This window comes from Thermobia domestica, chromosome 12, assembly GCF_964235325.1.
Source record: "Thermobia domestica chromosome 12, izTheDome1.hap1.1, whole genome shotgun sequence".
NCBI classification, from domain to species: Eukaryota; Metazoa; Arthropoda; class Insecta; order Zygentoma; family Lepismatidae; genus Thermobia; species Thermobia domestica.
In genome coordinates this window covers 204,890,920-204,914,939 of record NC_137465.1, presented here as the reverse complement: position 1 = coordinate 204,914,939, position 24,020 = coordinate 204,890,920, and the positions used below count along the sequence as shown (strand labels likewise).

Here is a 24,020-nt window from a genome sequence, read left to right as displayed (position 1 = left end):
GCTCTTTAAGCAGTTTACATTACAGTAGACGTGTGTCATTTCTGAAGATAGAGCCGCGGTGGCTCAGTGGTAGAGCGTTCACCTCTGGTGCTTGGTGTTCTTGGTTCGATCCCAGCTTCCGCCAAGTGAACTTTGTGGTGCATAAACAACGTGTGCGTGGGTTTACTTGGAGTTCTTCCGTTTCCTTCCATTTTCATTCCACCATTTCATTTCATTTCTCATCATCACTGTCTCCTTTAGCCTAGCCAGAATAACCGTGGGGCGTAAAATATAAGATTTCATTTCATTTCTGGGGATAGTTTGGTGCTTAAATAACGCCTATTTTCTAGAACAGCAGCTGTGATTTCCTTGGAGGAACATATTTTAGGAAAGCCATAGTATGCCTTCGAGTACCGATCCTATTAATTTTTATTTGCAAATTCGTTAAAGTCATTTGTATGCTTTTCTTCGAGTACTTACAGCACTTAAGTAATTATTCTTCATTCTTCTTCCAAATATCGGAAAATAAGATGTTCCTCATTGCCCTCTGCTGCAAGCAATGTAAATGTTTGGGCTTTCATAAGTTACCTATAATTATAACGAATAACGTATAATCTTTGTACTATTCAAGCAACTTCGACTGCTTTGTATAGGAATTGGTACATATTTAAAGACACGTGGCTTGATTTTGAATTAGATGAAGGTGATGTATTGGAGGTTCTTAGTTCGCGTAATTTTGATTTATCGTCATAAGTGCCTTTCTGACGACTTACTATAATCAAATGTACAAAATTTATATGGTGCTATATTATCAAGTTTTGATGTTCTGTACTTAAGTTAAATTTGGAAGTAGTATGCGGAGAAAGTATAAACATATGAAGAACAACGTAATCAGAGGGTGAGATCAGGATATAACTTACATATGTATATATATTATTTGAAACTTACAATATCGTAATGTAATAAATATAGTTGACTTAAAAAAATAGACAATTGGCTTGTTATATAGCAGCAGGTATGTTCATCAAATTCGTCGGAGATGTGTCAACAAGATTCTACAGCGTTATCCAGTTCGAGCAAGAAGGAAGACTCGCTTTGCAAACACACGAAAGGCGTTTGTTTTTGTGATCAGGTTAGACAAAAGCAAAGTGCAAGGTAGTTAGGCGACAGTAGTGTACTGGAAGGTTTTGTAAAGCACGTAGATTTTTATTATTATTTCTTTGTGCTGAAGAATTTCTGAGGTATTCTAGAAAGATGATTTACGTAGTACAATAGCAATATATATGTGTAGAGATTTTTAATAATAACTTCCGAATAAATGGTTAATTGTAAGAGGCCAGAGTCCCATATATTAATTCAGTGTGAAAGTGAATTTCTATGTAATGAACTCATGTTGCGCGGTAGTCTTCTTCCTAATTCTCAACGCATCCTTCATTTCAGCTCCTAATTTCCAATTCAGATTTAAAAAATCTTACCTTATATCCGGGGAACTAAGAATTGATATAAACAGTGTCAGTAATGGCTGACTCGTATTCGCGTCGAGTGACCTATCAGAGACTTCTGTTCGCATCTAAACTGGAACAAAGGAGTGGGTTCCTGCCTTCCTGTTTACCCTTCTGAGAGAAAAAAATAAATGAAATTCTCACTTCTTGAACTGTGATGAACTGTGCTTCTTAAGAGGAATAAAAGTTACAAAGTTAAGAAGTTTTTCATTGTTTGAAGGTAGGTATATTTGAAAAGACAAATTCATGTCAACATCATATTCTTCAACAGGCAAACAAATAATGTTAATAAGAATGAAAGAAGAAATATATTAAACTTCAAATAATGAAAAACCTACTAACTTGGTAAATTTTTTCCCTTTAAGAATCCAAGTTCGTCACAGTTAGAAAGCTGATGATTTCATCTTTCTCTCAGAAGGGTAAATAGGAAGGCAGCAACCTACCTATTGTTATTCTTAATACAAGGGCATAAATTAAGAATCGAACCCTAGACGTAGGTCCTCCGTCAATCTAAATCTTAGGTTAATTTCTCACATAATATTGCGAGAGACAAACATAAATTGAAATATATATATATATGAAGCTTATATAATTGAATCATAAAGAGGTTTTAATATTTCTTGCTCTTATAACGTGTATAAAGACTGTGCTTGAGATACGAAGGAAGGAATCTGAAACTATCGGAATAGGTTAATGTGAAAAGGCACTTACATTGTGACCCTTGTGGTAGCTGACCTAAAACCTTGTAGGTCCGCCTCCTCTGTAGCTTATGTAACTTCTAGGCAAATGGCAAGTGTAGAACTGAATTATAGACTTGAAGTGTTTCTTGAGTGAACGTAGATGGTCCTTTTTTACATAAAATTGCGGAATGCAATCCGCATGCCTTTAATACTTTCTTGTCTGGAAGTTCCACGTGTGTCTGATAGAATAAAGTAAGTTTTGGGCTTATTTCAATAAAGCGGACTAGCTCCTGGTAACAACTCTGATTTACTTCATTCAATTCAGACTGTTAATATTTTGTACTCAAATCAGTCTTAAATTGTTTAGATAGATTTTTACAAAAGTTTAAATATTTACAATAATTTCGGGGTTTTAAAATTTGGTATACTGCACTATATGCTGCCAATTTTACACCAAATAGAAATCATTGGTAAAGATGCCAGCGACCATTGAAACAGTTTGATAGAATTTTTAGTTCCTCAGATATAAGGTTAAGATTTCGTATATCCGAGTTTTATGTCCTGTAGTAATTATCAGCATTATTCCTAATTTCCGCTTTTTCATACCTCCTTATCTATCCTTTACTGACTTCGTAGCCTCCTAGACAGATTTCAGATTTCGGTACATGAAATAGAACCTATGTTCAAACGGTATTCTCAGACAAGACTTAAACTTCCATTACGTTTAATGTACAGAAGACTATAGCAAAGTGAAACCGTTTACTTGGAAGCTATTAAATATATATCGAATGTTCTAAAAATGACGCCCACGGTTTAAAAAGAAAAAAATAAATAAAAAACAGGTTAAATTAAAACAAAAATGCTATGTAATATTATACTCTCCTTCAGTCGTTTGGGTCAGCCAGAAATTTGACGATATGGCAACGTTGTAGATAAACTTTGAGTCATTGGCATTGCTTTACGAATCCGTGAAGTGTGATTTGAGTTCAGCGTCCCTTTCGGCAGCGAGACTACAGATATGTGAGACGTAAACCTACAGCTCAACGTGGGGTCCGAACCACATGAGCTTTCGCCTGGAATCCAACCCGGTTCTGCGCCAAAGGCACGCACCCTATTCACGTACCCACAAGGATGCTCTTTACGAATTCGTCAAGCTGTTACATCGATTCTCATCAGCTGGCAGTTAAAGCCAGTAGACATTGATATTAACCCCATCTATTAAGATACTGCACGAAAATTGGCGTCTTTAACAATTTGTGTGTATGCGTTTGTTTGCTCATGTTATCAGATGGAAATGTTTATTTCTGTTCGTACACATAATTTATACCGATGCTAATGTATAGGGTTAGTACCAATGTCTATAGGCTTTAACTGCCATGCGGAAAAGCTATATGTAACCATCTGATGGATTTGTAATCAATAATATAGCCCAAAATTTATCTATGACATTGCCAGATCCTGAAATTTTTTGTTGATCATAGCGCCTGAAGGGAAAGGTGCGGAGAGTATACTGTTATATAGGATTTTGGCAAAGAGAATACATACTTGATGAATTATCTTATATAGAGTTTAGTAAGTTAGTGAAGTACTTTTTGAGTCGCCTGAACTAGCGTAGAAGTTAAACTCAAGTACTACTTGATAGAATGTGTGTCCATACGTATGTAGGTAGCATTTATGTTATTCTGGTTTGCGCATTTGGTTGCAAACTTTGTTTGAAAAGAGCTGACTGAGTTGAGTATTCACTTGAAGACTCCATAATTTATAACGTTAGTAGCAAGTAGAGTACGTGAAACTTTAATATGAAACATATGCGTATCAGGACATAAAAAGCTATTAATGACACATCGTTACAGAATTGTATATTTCGTCACTTACCACAGGACAAATAAGCATTGAAATTTGTGAATGTTGAAAGGAGAGGAATTTTGAAATAAGCGCAATTACATTTATCTTAGGCTTCCAAGTGAGGCGTCGTCGATAATGTCTCGCAAATAGTGGAAGCAGCAATAAATAGTAGTAGTAGTTTTTGTTGACCTAACACAAAAAGAATATAGTTTAGTGACTAACCCACGCGTAAACTCTTACGTGTAAGTCGAAATGACATAAAAGGTGAGGGTATTTTATTGTTATCTTGTTTATATAAATGTGCCGTCCGTAGATCATAGTTGATATTTTTAAAGTAATAATTGTGTGTTCAGATATCAGTTAAAAATAGTTACGAAGGTAGCGTTGATAGATTTTTAGTAAGGTTATGTGGTAGTAAGTATTTTTTTTAAATGTGTATAATAAGTTTATTTTCTGAAGTGCAAATGGTAAGTTTTTTCATTGCTTTTGAGAAATTAGTAGTTAAATCCTTATTTGAAGATAAAAGTTATATAACGGTTAATTGTTTTGTCACAGTGTAAATAACAACAATGTGTATTTTCAGTACACACATGCAAAAGATTAATCATTACAAAGATTCGAGAGAGGAAAGCGAAGTGTCATTCTTTCCGTATTGTTAGAAAGAAAAAAAAAAGCATTGTTTTTCTTCCCGTACAGAGTATACTTTATACCTGAAAGCGAATTTAACTATGATAGTGTAATATTTACTACGAGGGATGATCAGAAAGTAAAGTTACAAAGCCTGCAATGAAATGTGTATATATTATTTCATACAACCAATACAGCCAACAGATAGTAAATACATTAGGTTATTTTTTGACATAGCCTCGATATCAGTTGAGTCACTTGTCGCATCGTGAGATGAGTTTGAAGACCCCCCCCTGGTAAAAATCCTGTCGTTGTGTGTTCAGTCACATTGTCACGAAATGTTTCACCTCTTCGTCTGAAGCGAAGCAACGGCTTCCTATGTGGTCCTTCAAGTGCGGAAACAGGTGAAAATCGCTTGGAGCGAGGTCCAAGCTTTAGGGAGGATTGTTGATGATATCCCAGCGAAACTGCTTCAACAGCCTGGTGGTCTTCTGGGCTTCTCGTCGGTGACATTTATTTACGCTACCAACCGCAAACTTCCGACACCATTCTGCGATATGCTGACGAGATATTACAGTATTTTCGTAAACCTCTACCAGGTGCTGGTGAATTTCAGTCGCGACTACGTGTTTCGCTCACATAATTTGAATAACTGAGCCGATTTCGCGAAACCAGTTTTCCAAACGAGGCGCCACAACTTGCGCTGTAGGTGACGGAAAGTCTGCACAGTTGTCAATTCTATGTATTAAAATTAGCACACACTTTGCATTCCTCTATATAACAGACGAAACTCCAGAAATATCGATTTTGTAACCTTAGTTTCTGATCTTCCCTCGTAACATTCACGTACTATTTGCCCTGGAAATCTTAATCGGGTTGTTATATTCCTGCTTTGATTTTCGGCAACCTTTTTTTCTGCTGCCTTTGACAGTCAGACACTAATGAAGAATTTCCGCTTCGCAAATGTTTTTACATTTTATTCAGCTTAACACTAAAACGAAGAATAAATTTTGAAATGTTGGTGATCATTACTCACATAACTTGGCGGTACCAACGTAAAAACAACCTTAAAATGTTACTATTTACACACGTATTATATAGTAGAGCATATAATTCTACTCTTCAAATTCCACATGTAAACCAAAATTGATATTTCGCTTGTCTTTTCCAAACTTTTCATATGTTAAACGTCATTAACCCTTGTTAATTAGATTCCGAACATTTCCTGCAATTCTCGCGTATTAATAGTATTGAGTAGAGATGCAAGGGCTCGGATAAAAACCGGCTTTCGATTCCCGGCGGGAGCTCATGCGGTTCGGATTCCACGTTAATCAGTAGGTCCACGTCTCATATAGCCTCGCTGCTGAAAGGGACGCTAAACTAAAATCAACTCAACTCAAAAACCGGCTTTTTTGAAAAAAAACTCTGTTTTTTCTGCTTCGCTTTTTTGCTTGGGAAATTTTGGACTTTTTTGAAAATTTTGGTTTAAACTGTTAAAGCAGACTGTTTCGCTTCTCTACAACAACAACAACAACAAAACAAAAAAAAACTCATTTAATTAGTGTTTGATGCAGATAATAATATGAAACCTCGAAAATAAGCCCTTCGGGCTCGAAAATAAAGCATAAATTTCAGATAGATTTTTTTAATCCTTAACATATTTACATTATGAATTCCAAAGGATCAACCAATATATGTAATAATATTTTAACCTCTTATATACAATAAGTACTTTAAAAAATGATGCACAAATAACTAGCAAAATTATATGTAGTATTTTTACTTAAAAATATCACATACCCTCTTTTTGAAGCAAAATAAAGAAAAATATGAGAGAAATCTACACATCAAGAGGCTCGTTTCTGGTGGTTCTGTACATTCTTGAAATTTTTCACTGACTGATCACATACGTAATAATCTGTTACCACCTATCATGTGCTTCGGATCTGCAAAATCGGTAAAGCCCCAAATTCTGTAATGCACTGACTGTTCCTTAAGCTTGTTCAGAATAGGGAAAGTATCGAATTTTCTGTTCATGGATCATATAAATAATAGACGGTTCATCTGAGCGTATGGTTTCCTAGGCTGTAGAATATATAACCACCATCACGGTTTACCCAGTCCTGAAGGTTTCTGAATTTTTAACAAGAATATTCAACATATCGTTACGAAACTTTTTTTAATACAGAAAAGAAAAACTATGGAATACATTTAAAAAGAGTGGAAAATCAATCACTTCCAATTCACAAGAAAGACGACAAAACTGATTGTAATAATTATCGAGGCATTTCCCTTAACGTTCTATTAATAAGATTGACCCCATACAGATGAAATTATTGGAGATTATCAGTGTGGATTTAGTCGAAATCGACCAGATACTTACCATTCGACAAATACTCGAAAAGAAATGGGAATATATTACCCAGTACATCAACTGTTTATTGATTTTAGAAAGATTTACAACTCGGGTTAGGAGGGAAATATTGTACAACATCCTTACAGAATTTGGAATACCAAAAAAGCTAGATTTATTAAGTGTTTAAATGAATCGCAGAGTAAAGTCCGAGTAGAAAAATGCGAGCTTCCACGTCGAGGTTGGCCTGAAACAAGGATATGCGTTATCGCCGTTATTATTCAGCTTTGTTCCGGAGTACGCTATAAGAAAAGTCAAAGATAGGAACTAGGGCCTAGAGTTGAATGGTATTCACCAGGTTATGGAGTATGCTTATGATGTAAATCTGATAGGAGAACAATCGAAAGAAATGCAGAGGCCTTATTAAATGCTTCCAGGGACATGAGTAAATGCAGAGAAATCTAAAAACAAGAAAGTTCACAAGGGTCGTAATACGGCAAATTATTATGAATGCGTTAAAATATCAATTAATACTTTCGACACAGTGGATACTTTCAAATATCTTGGATCAGTATTACCGACCAAAATCATACCCACAAAGAAATTAAACGTCGACTGAAATCAGGGAATTCTTGGTATTATTCAGTTCAAAATATTTTGTCGTCGCGGATTCTGTCAAGGAATTTAAAGCTTAAAATATGTAAAATTATAATCATGCCTGTTATGCTTTATAGTTGTGAAACATGGTCGCTTACGCTGAGGGAAGAACGCAGACTGAAATTGTTTGAGAATAAAATTCTGAGACGAATATTTGGACCCAAGATGAACGGGAATGGGGAATGGCGGAAACTTCATAAGGAGGAAATACATAATTTATGCGGTTTACCAAACATCGTTAGAGTTATCAAGTCTAGTAGGCTCAGGTGGGCAGGTCATGCAGCCAGAATGGAAGAAGGTATGAACGCTTTCAAAGTTTTAACTGGAAACCCAATCGGGAAACATTCATTAGGAAAACCTAGGCCCAGATGGAAGGACAATATTAAGATGGATCTAGCAGAAATAGGAATACAGAGTAGAAACTGGATTGAATTTGATAAGGACAGAAGTCAATGGAGAGCTTTTGTGGCCATAGAAAAAGAGAGAGAGAGGGAATACATTTAAGTTAAGCACAACTGCACAACAAACATAAGTGAATGGTTAGCTTTTGCGCTTCTATCGTGAAGTCCGTGATTCAACCCCGCATTTGACCATTTTGACAAAAGTTTTTCTTAATTCCATCTGTGAATGTAGAGATAGTGCGTGTACTGTGAGTCCTGGCCGACTTCCTTTCTAATCGTTTTTAAATCTTTGTTATTACTAATTACCGGCAGTGATTGATTTGCGAAGAGGGTTAGCGTGGGATGTCTTTCGGATTGAAGCCTCTACCCCGAAATTACGGAATTTCTAAAACAAACTAAATATTAGTTTTGCCTTTACTCATAAACTTCAAGCTGTCCTCAAATAAAAAATTAGGAATTTTTAGAAAAACTAAGCATTAATAAGAAAAGCCCTTCCCAAAATTATTTTCTAAATCCTCCACTGATCATCAGCATAAAATGGTCTTCAAGGTTGTATCTGGAAGATTATAGCTAAATATGCAAACGAAACGAAATATTTGTTATGCCTGTACTCATAAACTTAAGCTCCTCTTAAATGAAAGTTAGGAATTTTTAGAAAAAACAAACATTATTCAGAATAAAACCCTCCCAAATATTTTTCTAAATCCGATACTGATTATTTCTATCAAATGGTTTCAAGGTTGTATCCGGAAGATTATTGTTAAATCATTGCACAGCTACAGTGTAACGGAAATGTGGAAGTACGCTCGAACAGATATATTGAAAACCGTACGCTTTGATGGATATATTGAAAAACATAAGTTTAATTATGTGCTAGAAGCTAGAGTACTAAGCTCTAAGAATTGAAACACGGATGACTAAAAAGAAATGATCTAGAGAAGGATAAAATGTCGATAATTCAGAAGTTAAAATAAAGTTAAATAGCGTCTACAATTGTCTTCAAATACTACGTACTTTATGTTTACTTTAATTCATAAACCATGCTCCAGCCATCATGATGGTGAATTCCATAGCGAAATATGGCATTTAGGTCATGGAATTTTATTTATTAGAGTATACTATAAGAAAGCTATTTAAACCGAAAAATCATGAAAATGAAAAAAGCCAAAATTTCCAAAATTCTCTTTTTTTCCCCAAAAAAGCCGGCTTTTTTGCATCTCTAGTATTGAGATAACGTGGAAAGGAAGCCAAAAAAAAAAAAAAAAAAAAAAAAAAAAAAAAAAAAAAAAAAAAAAGTCCCGAATCTAGACAATTTGGTGATTGACTTTGAAATTATTACTGAATGTGAGATATTACAATTAGAACTGATTTTCAAAGTGTTTCTTATTTTAATTAATATACAGATTTGTATGTAATCCACTTGCAACTGTTTCATAGGATTACTTTCCCTTAACTCGAACAAAAGATCAAGACAAGCTTAATAGTAAATTATCTATCTATCAATAAATAAATAAATAAAAAACTTTAAAATTTTGTTGCAGTTTCTGAAGTATTTTTTTATCTTCAATAGCATAAAAAGAAAAGTGCTAAAGAACTTTCTGGCTACACTATAAAACCGAACATTCGTCCTAAATGGGAGACAGCAGTGAGGGATGCAGAAGGAACAATGCCAATGTCACGGTAAGATTTACATTTGACTCTTCCTACTAACGTGCTATGTAAAGTAACTAGATTTAAGATTTACAGTTTTTAATGTGATAAACTAGAAATACAAATTGCTGAGCAAAGGAACGTTTATTTAAAAATAATAAATGTGTAACAGATTCGCCAACTAACTGAACATATTGGCTTCATCAGACACTGTACAAACGAGAGAGAGTTGCATCTAAATATAACAGAATCCCAGAAAATGGATCTGAATGCTGATTGGCTGATCAAAATAGATTCAGCCAATCATAACAAAAGTTGACAAAAGTGAAACTAAACACCATGTTCTTTTTGTTCTTGTTCTTGCTTTGTTCTTTTTCAATAAATCTGACCTTTTTCCACTTTTTTATTAATATCCTTTTGTTCCAGTCCTAATACGTCAACCTCTCACCAATTAATATCATGTCCCGTGTCCCTCACGTGCTTAATCCATTTTGTTCAGCCAATCAGTGTTCAGTTCTGTTATATTTAGATGCAACTCTCTCTTGTTTTTTAAGTGTCTGATAAAGACAGTATGTTAAGTTTGGTGACGAAACTATTACACAGTTAGTTGCTTTGCTCAGCAATTTGTTTTTCTAGTTTAAATTATTTAAGATAGCAAAGCTAATATGAACCAGTTAGTTGATGTTTTAGTTAGTTAGTTGAGCTAATTAGTATGAGGTTTAAACACGTTGGCTGCCATGTGTATACAATTGGTACACAAGGTGACTTCTCTGGCATGTGCATCAAATTCATACACATATTCTATACGGTTGTATACCTGGAAAAGACCTCAGGGGACTCATGACCAGCAGCCAATGTTTAAAGTATCACATAGATATTTAGACAGATCAGTGACTATGCTATAGTGCCCCTCCCCTGAGACGTAGGTCAAGTAATATGGTATTCCTATTTCCGGTATGAAAAAAAAAGTCTGCCCCTCCACTTGTCCTCCTAAGAAATTAAAGGTATCTGTCAGCTCCACTTCTTAAGGAGTTAGTTAACCAGAGCGCCTTTGTGTATTTACTCTGTCCATGTATCCGTCCGGGGGAAGACAAAAACATCTCAAGAACTACTGGATGGATTGCCATCAATTTTGGCCTGGATGTAGACTGAGGTGATCTGTCTATTCAGCGGATGTGAAGAAATCAACCATTTCAAGTTTTTACGTTAATCACTATAGAGCCAAAACGGTAATAGCTAGCGAAAAGCGGTTTCCTGCAATCGATTAACCGTGTCAAGAATAAATTTCATCTCTATCCTAAATTTTCTACGAAAACCGAAAGTGATAGAAATCCACCACCAATTTGCGGTTTCAGCATTGATCTGCATAGAGCATAAACGATAAAAGAAAGCGAGAAGGTTTTTTTCGATTTTGGTTTAAGGAAATTGGCAGAAACGTTCGATAGCTGTAGAGTAGAAACGGTAATAGGTAGTGAGAAGCTGTTTTCTGCAATCAATTAAGTGTCCCAATAATATATTCCGTCGCCCTATCATACAAACCAAACTCCTTGAAGTGGTGTACATGTGATACTTTTAAATGTTTCAAAATGTGGAAACCAGAGAGTAATATTAAACCTTACTTATGTAATTTTTCTAGAAAATATAAAACATCGAGCAAACTTACCAATACTGTTGAAATTATCCTTGGCCTATGACAATTCATTTTATTTTATTTTATTTTATTTTTTTAAAATTAAACTCGCTGCACAACATTCCTTAGGGAGGCCAGAACCTTTTGTGGTACTCATATCTAGTAATCTGTGGTCAGCACATTGGCTTCTGTCGCCGTTAATTCTGGTTTTAGTTATCACGTAAAATTGCTATCAAATCGAAATTAAAATAGAACAATCGTTACGTTTTCTTTACAGACGTTCAAAGTTGGCTTATTGATCTGTTTGTCCTTTTCTTGTTAAGTAAATGAAGGATTTTAAGTTTGTTTTTGTATGTAATGGTAAAATAAGTTTAGATATCAAGTTCTATCAAAATAACAATCAAGAAGAGATCAATAAAATTAGAACTTAAAATCGTGGTCATTAGGAACGTTCTCCATACAAATCAATGAGCTGAATGACTCAGGTGGCATCTAATGTACAACCATGTTTGTACTTCGATTTTGAAAGTTACATGTAGTGTGGTCTTACTATTATTATATTTACATATAGTTTGCTCTTACTATTATTACATTTCTATTCACTACCTGTATACGAGGGGGGACCCCCCAAAAAACGGGAATTGTGCTGCAGTGGGGAGGTACAGTGGGGGAACCCATTGTTGTACCAATTGTCCGTTACGATCACGTCACCTGCGTCAGTGTGCGAAGTTGTGTCGCTGTGAGTGCAGAGTTTGTTTAGTAAACCAACTTTTTCCAGTTCGGCGAAAACGTGATGGCAGATTATCGAGGCGGCTGTGAAATTTGGTTTCCTGTTGGGGAAATCGGCCGCGGAAACTACTGTAATGCTGAAGACTGCTTATGGGGATGCTGCCCTAAGTAAAACCAGAGTATACGAGTGGTTTGCACGTTTTAAAAATGGAGAACTGTCAATTGAAGACCAACCCCGTTCAGAACGCCTCTCAACGGCAAGAACTGACGAAAACGTCGAAAAAATCAATGCCCTCGTTCGTGAAGACCGTCGCCGAACCATTAATCAACTCTGTGAGATGTCTGAAATATCGTGGAGTTCAATTCAGAGGATTTTATCAGAAGATTTGCACATGAGAAGGGTTGCAGCCAAATTTGTCCCTCGCCTTCTTACAGACGAGCAAAAGAGCGTCGACTTGAGGCATGTGTTGAACTTCAAAATCAGCTCAAAGAGGACCCTGACTTTTTTGCCAAGGTGATTACTGATGATGAATCGTGGTGCTATGACTATGACCCCGAATCAAAGCAGCAATCAAGCCAGTGGAGGAGGTTTTGCCACTGTGGAGGAGGTAAAACAAAAATCGCTGGAGGTCATAAAGAAGATCCCGATAAGTGATTTTCAAAACTGTTTTGAACAATGGAAGGATCGTTTGCAGAAATGCGTTGCGGTCCATGGACAATACTTTGAAGGTGATGAAAATTTGGTGTAAAAATATTGAGAAATAAAGAAGTTACGACGAATTTCCCGGTTTTTTTTTTTTTTTTTTTTTTTTTTTGGGTCCCCCCCTCGTAAGTATCGTGTTAATATTTCTTTTTACTTCTTTGTATATAAACTGTTACAATGTCCATATTCTTTCACTGTTACATTTGTAGTTCATTGTTTGTCAAGTTTTATGATATAGCACAATTGTTAGGCTGCATCATACCTTGCGGGTATTTTTACCCGCAATCGCTGTATGAGGCAGTCCATTTTGCCTGTGCAAGATCAACGGTATAATGTATAAGTTTCTGTAATTGTTTGAGAAATGAAAGACTTCTTGGTTGGAAAAGCAAAGCTACCATGAAAGTATCTGGATTCTCATGCACTTACAGAACCGGTGAGTAGCATTATGCATAGATTACGAAGCTATAATCTGTGTTTATACTGCTCATACAAAATAAAAGTTTTATGTTTTGCGGAAGAAATGTCTTGTGATACTTACCGCTTCTTATTAATTCGTTGCTACACAGCGTTAAGCATCGAGTAGCCGAAATTGCTCACAGTCACAGTTATCAGTCTTGTTTCTAAAATGCATACCGCTCTGAATAACTCTCGTTGGAAAGCGTGGACTCCAGGTAATTGGATATAAGTGTCTGTTATGAAAGATGTGAGCTTGAGCAAGTCGGCCGAGGCAAAAAATCATTCAGTGATGGTATGCAAGCTATCACTATCAGAGCAATTTCTTCTGCAGATAGATTCGCAAATATGTAAGGTTTTTCATGTTACGTGGGAATAGTGTAGTATGAACAATTAATTGATATAGGGTAGATAGTATTTTATTTTTTTTTAATCCATAACAATAGCCAATCAAATTCTTAACTCATAACAAACTTTAAATTTAACTCATAAAATCCTAATGCCTAACTTTACGTATTCCTCATTTTCTCATCATATGGATACTTTTCAAATAAGTTTAAAAATTTAGCACAGCAAATAAAAAATATAACTGTTAATACATACACTCCATCCTTACAAGTTTCTAATAACCCAACGTCATAATAATATCTATTACAAGTGCAGTACTATCTTCTCATTATTATATTTTTATTTCTACAGTTATTTAAAATAGAGTTATCGAAGATAATTATGAAATTACATTCACGTGATAAAAAAACTAAATGGTTTTAAATATGTGCAAACAAGTAATGTATAAAATGTTTCTTTACATAAAAAATAGTATCGTAACATAAAAATAACCGTAGGTTATTTTAGTAAATTAATCAAATAATAGTCCTAAGATGATTTGCAAAGTAAATCCAAAAAACAAACTATTATTATTTTCCTTGGAAAGGAAAGGTACACAAAAATATTCGCAAAGTGAATTTTTGGAAGTGTGTATGCTCATGTAAAACAAAAACAAACAAATATATTCTGTATCTCATGTAATTAGAAATCTATTTATTAAACTTCGTATTAAAAATTTTATAATATTTTCTTCTATTTTTTTCCTTTGTAAGGAAGCAAGCAACATAAACTTCTCCATATTCTATATAATTTGCTTTCATTTGTGTTTTAATTTTCCTTATAATAGCCATTTTTATTTATTTCCAATGCAAAATATCTCCATAAACTACAATTCAAAAGCTACAGCAAAAAATTAATTATATTAAAATCCCATCTTTTCCTCAATTAAATCCTATATATATAAAAATATTTACTATAAAAATGAGCAAAATCAAAACATAGCTAATTTTTCTTTAAATGATATTTCTCTACACATTTATGTTTTAAACTACATTGTTACTCATTCAAACTATACTTCAAATATTTCACCTTAAGTCAAATTTGCATCGTGTAAGTCAAACCAGCTAATATGTACTCCAAACATTTCAAAAGTTTTGTAATTACAAAATACTAACTATAAACTACATATAAAAATATATATTCAAAATGGCTATGTCAACTATACCTAAACGTTACTAAATAATCATTTTTCTACAATCAAAACAATATTAATAGCCTAATTCCACCGATATACCTTCTGTGGACAAATCGCCAAGTACTACCAAAAAATTCATTTAAATGCTGCCATAACTAAAAATAAATAAATAATTTTAAATAAAACCTCATCTGACCTTCCCCTAGGTCAATTGTCCCGCACGTCTAGATGTAAAAGTGAAAAGTAATAAGTAACTATTTGAAAATAACATTATCATATTAACAGTAAAAATGTTATACATATTATTATTTTAATATTGTGGTAATTTAGTGTAATAGTATAATTTAGTATCAGTGTAATTTAGCGTAAGATAGTATTTGATATATAGTGCTATAAAAATCAAACGGTAAAAGTAAATTCACAGGTAGTTATGGTAATAAATATACACGCACTTACCACAATATCTTTTACCCTACACCAATTAATTGTTCATATTAAAATAGTCTGAAATTAGGTGAAGCAGAAATTGTAGCTAGAGTTTTGTAGGCCTATAGGAACTTGAAATTGAAAGTGAAATTGAAATTTATAAATTCCTTTCATCTCCAAATGGTTATTCAGAGAGATGTACTCATGACAATCAAATTAATTCTTTCCTTAGTTGTATGGCATAGCTATTATCCAGATACCAGTAATACATGATATACTTAACGAAGGAATCTGAAATTGTCAATAATAAAATACTAGAGTAGAACTAGAATAATATTCATTAAAAATAAGTTAAACTAAAAATACAAATCGCTGAGTAAAGCAATATTTATTTATAAATGATAAATATGTAACAGTTTCACCAGTTAACTGAACATATTCGCTTCAAACATATGAGTGTCTGATGAGGACAATATGTTCAGTTAGTTGGCAATACTGTTATACTGCTTTGTTCAGCGATTTGTATTTCTAGTTTAAGTTATTTAAGATAGCAAAGCTGTATGACCAGTTAATCATTAAAAATACCCAGCATCAAATTGTTAAACTAAGGCTTTTTAACTTCATTTTGTACTACCGTTTAGATTTAACCTTTCTTGTGGCTTCAGTTCGTAGGCGGTGCACGTAGAATTTCACCATTTTTATATAATTACGGAACGATGTGTATTAAGATCTAGGGAACTCGTATTTAGAAAACTGCCGATTGTATTTAGCACAATGTTTTTAAATTTATTTTTGCATGAGAAAGTAGTGAATATTTCAGGTAGATAGTGTTGTAGTAATAGGTAATAGCAAGAAGTAATCCAAATATAATTTATAGTTAGTGCAGGTTTTATGATTAAAAGATTCCTTTACTTTATAGAAATATAAATCTACAGGGTGGCCCAAAAGTAGGTATACAGTCTCGTACTGACCGGCTCATGACATTTTATATAAATTTCTTATTGTTACCCCTTCAGCTAGTGGCTTAGATTTTTTTATTATTTGTTCCTAGTCTCTCTCTTCACTCATACCTTTAACTTGGAACACACAGAAGCAAAGAAACTAATTATCCTAATAAACTAAAATGTTATACTTTGTAGAACTGTATACCTACTTTTGGGCCACCCTGTATTAAAATTGTACAAATGTCCTTAATCATCTTCATGTATTGATTGCTGGATACTGATGAATGGATGGTTGCGTTAACTGGAAGCTCTGATAATACTTACACATATGCATTAAATAATAGTGATTTTTTTAAAAGTTATAATTGTCACTTGAAATTTTTCAGGTACGAACGCGTGCAATATTTCGCCCAGAGATACCCACAGTTGTTTGACATAGTGCTGAAATCTCCCGATTCCAATGATGAAGTAATGTTGAAACTTCAGCCAAAATCTGCTTCACCTACGAAGAGAAAGAAAAGGAATTCAGAGAAAGAGCTGATAAAGAAAATCAAAGAAGAGAAGCCAGATACGTATGAGGAGAACCAGAAAACACCGAGAGGTTCCCTGGACAAAGATGCCGCTGCAAAGGCGATGAAGAAAATTAAGAAAAAGAAGCTTAGTCTGTCGTTGAAAAGAGATCTTCAGGCGAAAAAGGAAGCCATTCTGGCCAAAGATTCAGTAGACCAGTCAAGCGCTGTTAAAACAAAAGTGGTTGAGAAGATGAAGCAGTACAGTAAACAATTCAGTCCAGATTTTGTTAGTTTCTTTTCAAAATTTAAAGACCGAATTGTTGAGGATCATTCGGACGTGAGCAGCAAAGATGTTGAAAAGTGTCTTCTGAGTAATTGGAGTAAGATGAATGATAGACTCAAGTGGAGATTCAGGTTTCGCGCTAGTTCCCCCAGTGATCATCCAGAAACCTTTGATTTCGTTGTTGATGGCGTAGATGGCAGTTTGAGGAGGAGTGAAGGGCGGTTAAGTAGATTAAGTGAGGGAAGGAACAGTAAACCAAGTAGGGGAAGTGAGAAATTGACAGCTGCTGTTGTTAGTTCTAGAAGGAGCGATGCAAAGGTGAATAGAACGAGTGTTGATGACGTAGACATTGATAACAGCCAATCGGAAGAAAGCCAGAGCAAAACTTCCGGTAGTTCGGAGTCTTCGACGCGTGAGAACTCTGAAGAGCCTCCGGCGAAAAAGCCTCGATATGCTAAATACGATCTCTTAGCCGAAAGACGAGGTCTGTTCCGTGGTTTGAAAGTGGAGAAAGTCTGTCAAGTCTGTGAGCAACCAAGTCGTAAACAGGGCGATATAGTGAAATGCCGTGGTTCGTGTTTTGCCGTGTTTCATTGGGAATGCCTGGGACTTAATCCAAATACCCAGCCAGACTTTAAGTGCAGTGAATGTATATCCGGAAGGCACCCGTGTTTCATATGTAATAAATATACAGGAGAAGAGAAGCGCTGTGGTGTGCAGCATTGTGGGAAATATTATCATGACAGTTGTGTGAAAGAGTGGCCTCAAGCGTGGACCACAGGGAAGACAGTGACGTGTCCGATGCATGTGTGTCATACATGCGCTTCAGACGACCCGCGAGATGCCTGCAAAATGAGATTTATGCACGAGCGTTTAGTGAGATGTGTCCGATGTCCTACAAGTTACCACACAGGTAAGTCTTTTTCATACTTACGTTTAGCCTATGAGGAATTTTTATTATAAGCGATTTGAAAACCTAAGAAAACAACAAAATCTTGAACTTCCATGTTGAGTTTAATACTTTAAATAGCAGTGTCACATCTTGAGAACTGTTTTGTAATTCATATTGTAGTTATATGCAGGGTGGATCATTTATCTTGAAACGCACTTACATCTTCTAAACTAATAGATTTTTTTTTTTTTTAAATGAAATTTTGCACAATGCAAACATCAATTGGGTGAAATCGTTTGACACTGTGTACTACCATCAGCTTAACAAGTGTTACTAACCCAACAAAAAGTATTCTTTTTTCAAACTGGTTTTCATGAGATTATTTCAAAATTTGTATGCTCAGCGAAAACTTACAATACCACTTTCGTATAGAATATCATATCTAGGTATTGTTTTCGTAATTTGGCTATCTGATTATTTATTACGGCATATTTAGCTATAATTGCAATTGACCCAGTCATGAAGTCGTTCTTGTCGAGCTATACAAACTAACGACGATACAGTATCATAAACATCCAAACTTTGCGGACTTCTACAACAATAATAATTCAAATTGGACGGGGTAATGCACATCCCAAGTAACGTAGTATCAATTACTACGATCATATTATTGATTTTACATATTACTAATGAATGGGAACGAAATTATAAGGGATTGAAACTTGGACTTTTTTTTTTCAAAAGTTTATTAAAAAAAACTGTTAAGCAGTTAGGTACGCGCCTTTGGCGTGGGAGACCCAGGTTCGGTTCCAGGCAGGAGCTTATCATCAGACCCCACGAACTGTAAATCCACGTCTCATATTGCCACGCTGCTGAAAAGGATGCTAAACTCAAAATTCCATCACATCGAAAACTTGATTATATAAATATTACATCCAATCACGTGAATAGTTTAATATATGTAAATTATAATACCATTTACAAGAATTTAATATCTGAAACCGTTCCGGAGATACGATAAACATTGGTTTGCAACACTGTTTAAAATTGTGCAATTGCAAAATTGCTTAATTATTACTACCGGAAACTGTTGCTAGTTTTTAGTTAACTATCTCTATGGCCTATGGAACCTGGAGGTTCAATGCCGCGTTCACAAAGCTCGACTTATATCCATAGCCAACTGGATCCAGTTTCTATTTTGTATTCCTATTTCTGCGCGGTCCTTCGATCTCCGCCTAGGTCTCCCTAGTGGTCGTTTTCCAATTGGACTTCCAGTTAAAACTTTGAAAGCGTTCCTACTTTCTTCCATTCTGGCTACATGGCCTGCCCACTGCAGCCTCCTAGATTTGATGACCTTAACAATGTTCAGTAAACCGTATAAATTTACTCGTTATGAAATTTACTCGTTAACAATGTTCCTCGTTATGAAGCTTCCGCCGTTCCCCATTCCCATTCCTCTTGGGTTCGAATATTCGTCTCAGGATCTTGTTGTCAAATACTTCGTCTACATTCTTCCCTCAAAGTAAGCGACTATGTTCGTTGCCATATAGAACAACAGGCATGGCTATCGTTTAATATATTTTAAGCTTCAGATTCCTCGACAGGATACGCGATGACAAAAGATTTGAAGTGAATAATAACATGAATTCCGTGCTTTTAGTCGACATTTAATTTCTTCTTGAATATGGTTTTGGTCTGTTAATATTGATCCTAGATATTTAAAAGTATTCACTTTATCGAAAGTATTATTTGAAAATTGAATGAATTAATAATTTGCAGTATTACAATCCTGACAAGCTTCCATGTATTTAGTTTTCTCTGCATTCACTTCTAAACCCAAGCCTCTGCATTTCTTTCTATTGTTCTATCATCCCCTATTAAATTTACATCATTAGCATATACCATAACTTGGTGAATACCATTCAGTTCTAGACCCTGGTTGCTATCTTTGATTTTCCTTATAGCGCACTCCACAACAAGGTTGAATAATAATGGCGACAACGCATCTTCTTGTTTCAGGCCATTCTCGATGTGAAAGCTCGTGGAAAGAATGTTCCTACCCGGACTTTATTTGGGTTTCCAACACTTTAAAATTATAGTGTAATTGCGAGACTTAATTACAACTGCCAAAAACTGTTGATATAATCTTACAGAAGCAAAGGAAAACAATGATCATTTTAAAAATTTCCTGCAAGTACGTAATTTTAAGCAATACAGGAATTTCTACCCATTTTGCCATATTTCTGGAACGTTTATTTGTATAAAATTACATTCTTGTAAAATAATTGATTGAAGAGATATTCTTGAATCAATGTGGAATGAAGGGTGACTTTCCAGGACAGTTAGAAGATAGTTGTACGTTGCATGTAGGAGGTTTAGCTGTGTTCTTAGTTTATAAAGTATATTTGTCTACATAGTAAATTGGCATTCACAGTATTTAATCTGATTCTCTGTGTGTAATGTTAGGTGATTACTGCCTGCCTGCTGGCTCTGAGATCTTAACAGGAAGTCAGATCATATGTGCTAAACATTATGTTCCACATGGAAAGGGGACCTATCATTTCAATGCTTCGTGGTGCTTCATATGTTCCGTTGGTAAGTAAATTCTATATATATTTTAATGAGATATTAATTGGTTCGTTAGTTCTAGGTTTGTGTGGTGCTTATGCACGTGAGTTGCTTGCTTTCAATTTAAGATGATCGAAGTTTAGCAACTATGTGAACAGATTTTATTTTGATGCTTACCATGATCATATTGGTAATGCCGAATATATTGGTAGTGGCGAAATGAAATCTTAGAAGCCATAACTCATGTGTTTCCCAAGGGACGTCATCCTGTATACATATAGGATGATAAATGACTTGATCGTAATGGTTTACTATAATGTTTAACTTGTGTCCCCAGATTAGGTGAATTAGTTACTAAATAATTTCAGTAGCGTCTGCTACTTTCACCAGTAACTTAACTTTGAAACGACCAAGGACGCCGATTGACGTTGGAATTCTTTATCACACGGTAGCGAGAACGTGGATTGATATCTTAGCACGTGGTTTCTGCGTAGCCCTCGATTCTTCGTTTAAGAACCGCTCGTTTTGCAAAGAAACTGTTCTTTATGCATTAAAATACATCCGCCTAGAAAATAAGTGTCATATTCCTATTTCCGGCTGCAAAAAATCAACAAAATTAACTGTTTAAGAAAAAAGGGTTTTTTAAAAATTAAAGTGAAAATTGTTTTGCATGGAATCGTATCACACGAAGCTTGTGTTATTTTTTCTTTCATTTCCTTTTAGGATCTAGAAAACAAACACATGCAGAATCATTCATCCTCCCTCCTTCCCCCCCCCCCCCAACAGATATACATGAGAAAGACCAAATGCGTGTTCAATGCCACCTATTTTTACACACAAAAATTACATGACTTTCTTTGTCCTTTGTCAGTTCGTGGTGAAATTTCGACAAAAAGAAATAGTCTTTCAGGTTAGCTGATCTTGAGTGGTAGTTTAGTTTGTGTGTACCCCGAAATTGTCAGTACAAGCAAATTAACATCGGCTGAAATCGAGGAAGCACTCATCGACTCAGATATAGATATTAGCGAATCTGACATCTTTGGTAATGAAGATTGTTCTGAGTGTGATCAGTGTTTGCCCAAGTGGGCCCTGCCCGAAAAAAAACTCACTGGGTTTTTTCGGGTTGGACCCATCTGAAAAAAACTCACCTGGGTTTTTGAGCTTTTTGTTAGTATATTATTAGTACAACTTATGTGCTCACATTGAAAGTGATTTTTCCCAGATTTTGGACTTCCCTTGGGCAAGTTAGAGCTTTCACGTTAAGGGATACAAATACATTCCTCATCAGATCTTTTAAATTTCTGAATGCAAAGAATGAATAAGAAAACCGTACCTTAGCTTGAGATAATTATAAAACAAATTAATGTATGGATTGTGCTTATAACTTATTTTGAAGTAAAATATGCAATTTTATATTTTAGAAAATACTTTCCGTGAATATTGTGCTCGCCGACTCGGCCGTGCCGAGGGACGTTATCTCTCATATGTTTGACGAGTTTAAGGCTATAGGTGCTGGTACTACTAGTAAATATGTAGTGCATTCGAAAAACTATTAGCATTATTTTTGATTACCTTTGATGGTAACACGAGTATTCTTCAGTAAAATTTGGTTTTTCAACAACAGTAGTTTAATTGTCATTTTTTGCTATTCTTCAAATAAGCATTCTGTAGAATCAATACCAGCAATAACGTAAAAATTCTTGTCAAATTATTGTTGAAGCTTAATGCTCAGAGTTCCGAAAACTACGTAACGCTTACTATTTCCAGTGCTGATTTCAAGCTTCTGTACTAGTGGAAGTTTCAATGTACAGTAAAGAAAGCTGCATTTTCGAAGAAAATAAGGAAGAAAAAAAAGCCGCGTAAGAAGTGCTCGGGAAATTCCCGCAATTGAACGCACAAAGCATCGGAAGTGAATACTTCAACAAAAAACCTGTTTATTTTACGCTGGAAGATATTTAATTTCATTTAAGACATTTTGAAACATTTACTTTATAAAATATGAATTATATCTCTGTTAATTGTTTTAAATTAATTTTCTGGAAATAACGGTCGTGCAACACGGACGTCGTCGGGATGATTCGATATATATTTGTTCGTTCGTCTGTTTGTACCACACATACTACAGGGTACCACTTTCCGTCTGTTAACACGTTAGCTGCCAATGGTGAATTTTGTTGTTCACCGGTAGAGTGCCAAGCGTACTTACTTACATTATTCTTGTTTTGTTCTGAAACATAATCTACGACAAGGTATTGAATCCGCGTGCGTAAAAGTTGGGGGTCCGATCGGACCTACGTGTGTATATTTTGTTTATGGGCAAGGGGATAAATTACAGTTGAACTGGCAACTCTGTTAGAAAGTTATTTATTTATTACTACATGTGCAGAAGTGAGAAGTGTGGATATATTCATCTTGCTTGAGTGCTATTAAGTAGTATCTTTGTGTAATGAAAAACGAAGAAATATGCGCAGAACTCGATCTCATTAGTAATAGCAGTGTAGTGGTCTAGACTTTTCTGAAAATTCAGCAAATGACAGGGACACTGACATCTTGTGAAAATAAAGTAGAATAAATAATGAATCCATTGTTAAACTTTTTAACATGTCATTGAAAACGCAACACATAGGTCCGAATGGGTCTACAAAAGCAGCAAATGCTTGTTATTTGGTATTTAGCGCCCCTAGCGCCGTTAATAATCAATATCAAAGACCAAAACCTACAGTGTAAATTTCTCATATATTATGTGTAATAGAAACACAACAGTTCATTAACAGCAGAGACAGAATTTTACAATACAAGTACTCTAACGTCAATTTGACGAATTAGAAATTGTGGGTCCGATCGGACCTACAAGAACATTTTCTTAGATCACTCCAGTAGGTCCAGTCGGACCCACATGGCAGCTAACGTGTTAAGTTTAATTTTCAGGGTACAAGCACGAGACACACTAAATTTCCTGTATAGATTTTGGCGGCATACCAACGTAAAATTTCAACATAGCGGGTATCTACGCTACAAAGCGCAATTTTCGGTCTTTTACGTTAAAAGTTTCAGAGTAGAAGCACGAGACACTCTTAGCTGCATGTATTTTGGCGGCGATCAAACGTAAAATTTCAAAATGGCGGCCATATTTTCAAAACAACAATGAATAATAAAGTTACAAGTTGTGGCAATGATAATCTTGATATATATATAAATTACATTTTAACACTTTTACCCCAAAGACATTGAAATATTTCGAAAAAACCCTAATGGGCCCAGGTGGGTTGGGCTTTTTTTTTAAAAACGCGGGTTTTTTCAAACCCCAAGTGTGATCCGGAAACATTCGCTGCTGATAGCAGTGACGACACACAAGACATAATGAGATCTTCTTTCCTGTGGAACTATACTGAAGAATTGATGAAACATTACTTCTTGGAAAAAGTGAAATTCCGGAAAACTGTGATCACTTATGCACTTCAGCTGTACTCTTCTCTAAAACAATGTGATATAAGTATTACAGTAAGTTTGTAAAATTTCCTGTGAATGAAGAAAATAAAGAAAATCTAGAGAACCATTGATTACTTTCACACTGCACCACATCGACCTAAAAAGTAATCGTGATCACTAAATATTAACTCTGAGATTGGAAAGTGTAATGAATTCTTGAACTATTGTAGATTTG

At 35.0% G+C, this 24,020-nt stretch overlaps 1 protein-coding gene across 7 annotated transcripts in view; it reads left to right on the top strand.

Annotated features, from left to right (window-relative positions):
* NSD (Nuclear receptor binding SET domain protein) overlaps positions 1–24,020 on the top strand; it is a 136,619-nt gene that overhangs the window by 75,253 nt on the left and 37,346 nt on the right. For 5 of the 7 annotated variants that reach the window (XM_081734593.1, XM_081734600.1, XM_081734594.1 and 2 more), the window contains 4 exons: positions 989–1,111; positions 9,615–9,724; positions 16,488–17,809; positions 20,255–20,383. In XM_081734593.1, coding sequence (XP_081590719.1) covers positions 989–1,111; positions 9,615–9,724; positions 16,488–17,809; positions 20,255–20,383 — 1,684 coding nt within the window. The remainder of the gene's footprint in view (positions 1–988; positions 1,112–9,614; positions 9,725–16,487; positions 17,810–20,254; positions 20,384–24,020) is intronic. The other 2 variants (XM_081734595.1, XM_081734597.1) reach the window with 2 other exon arrangements.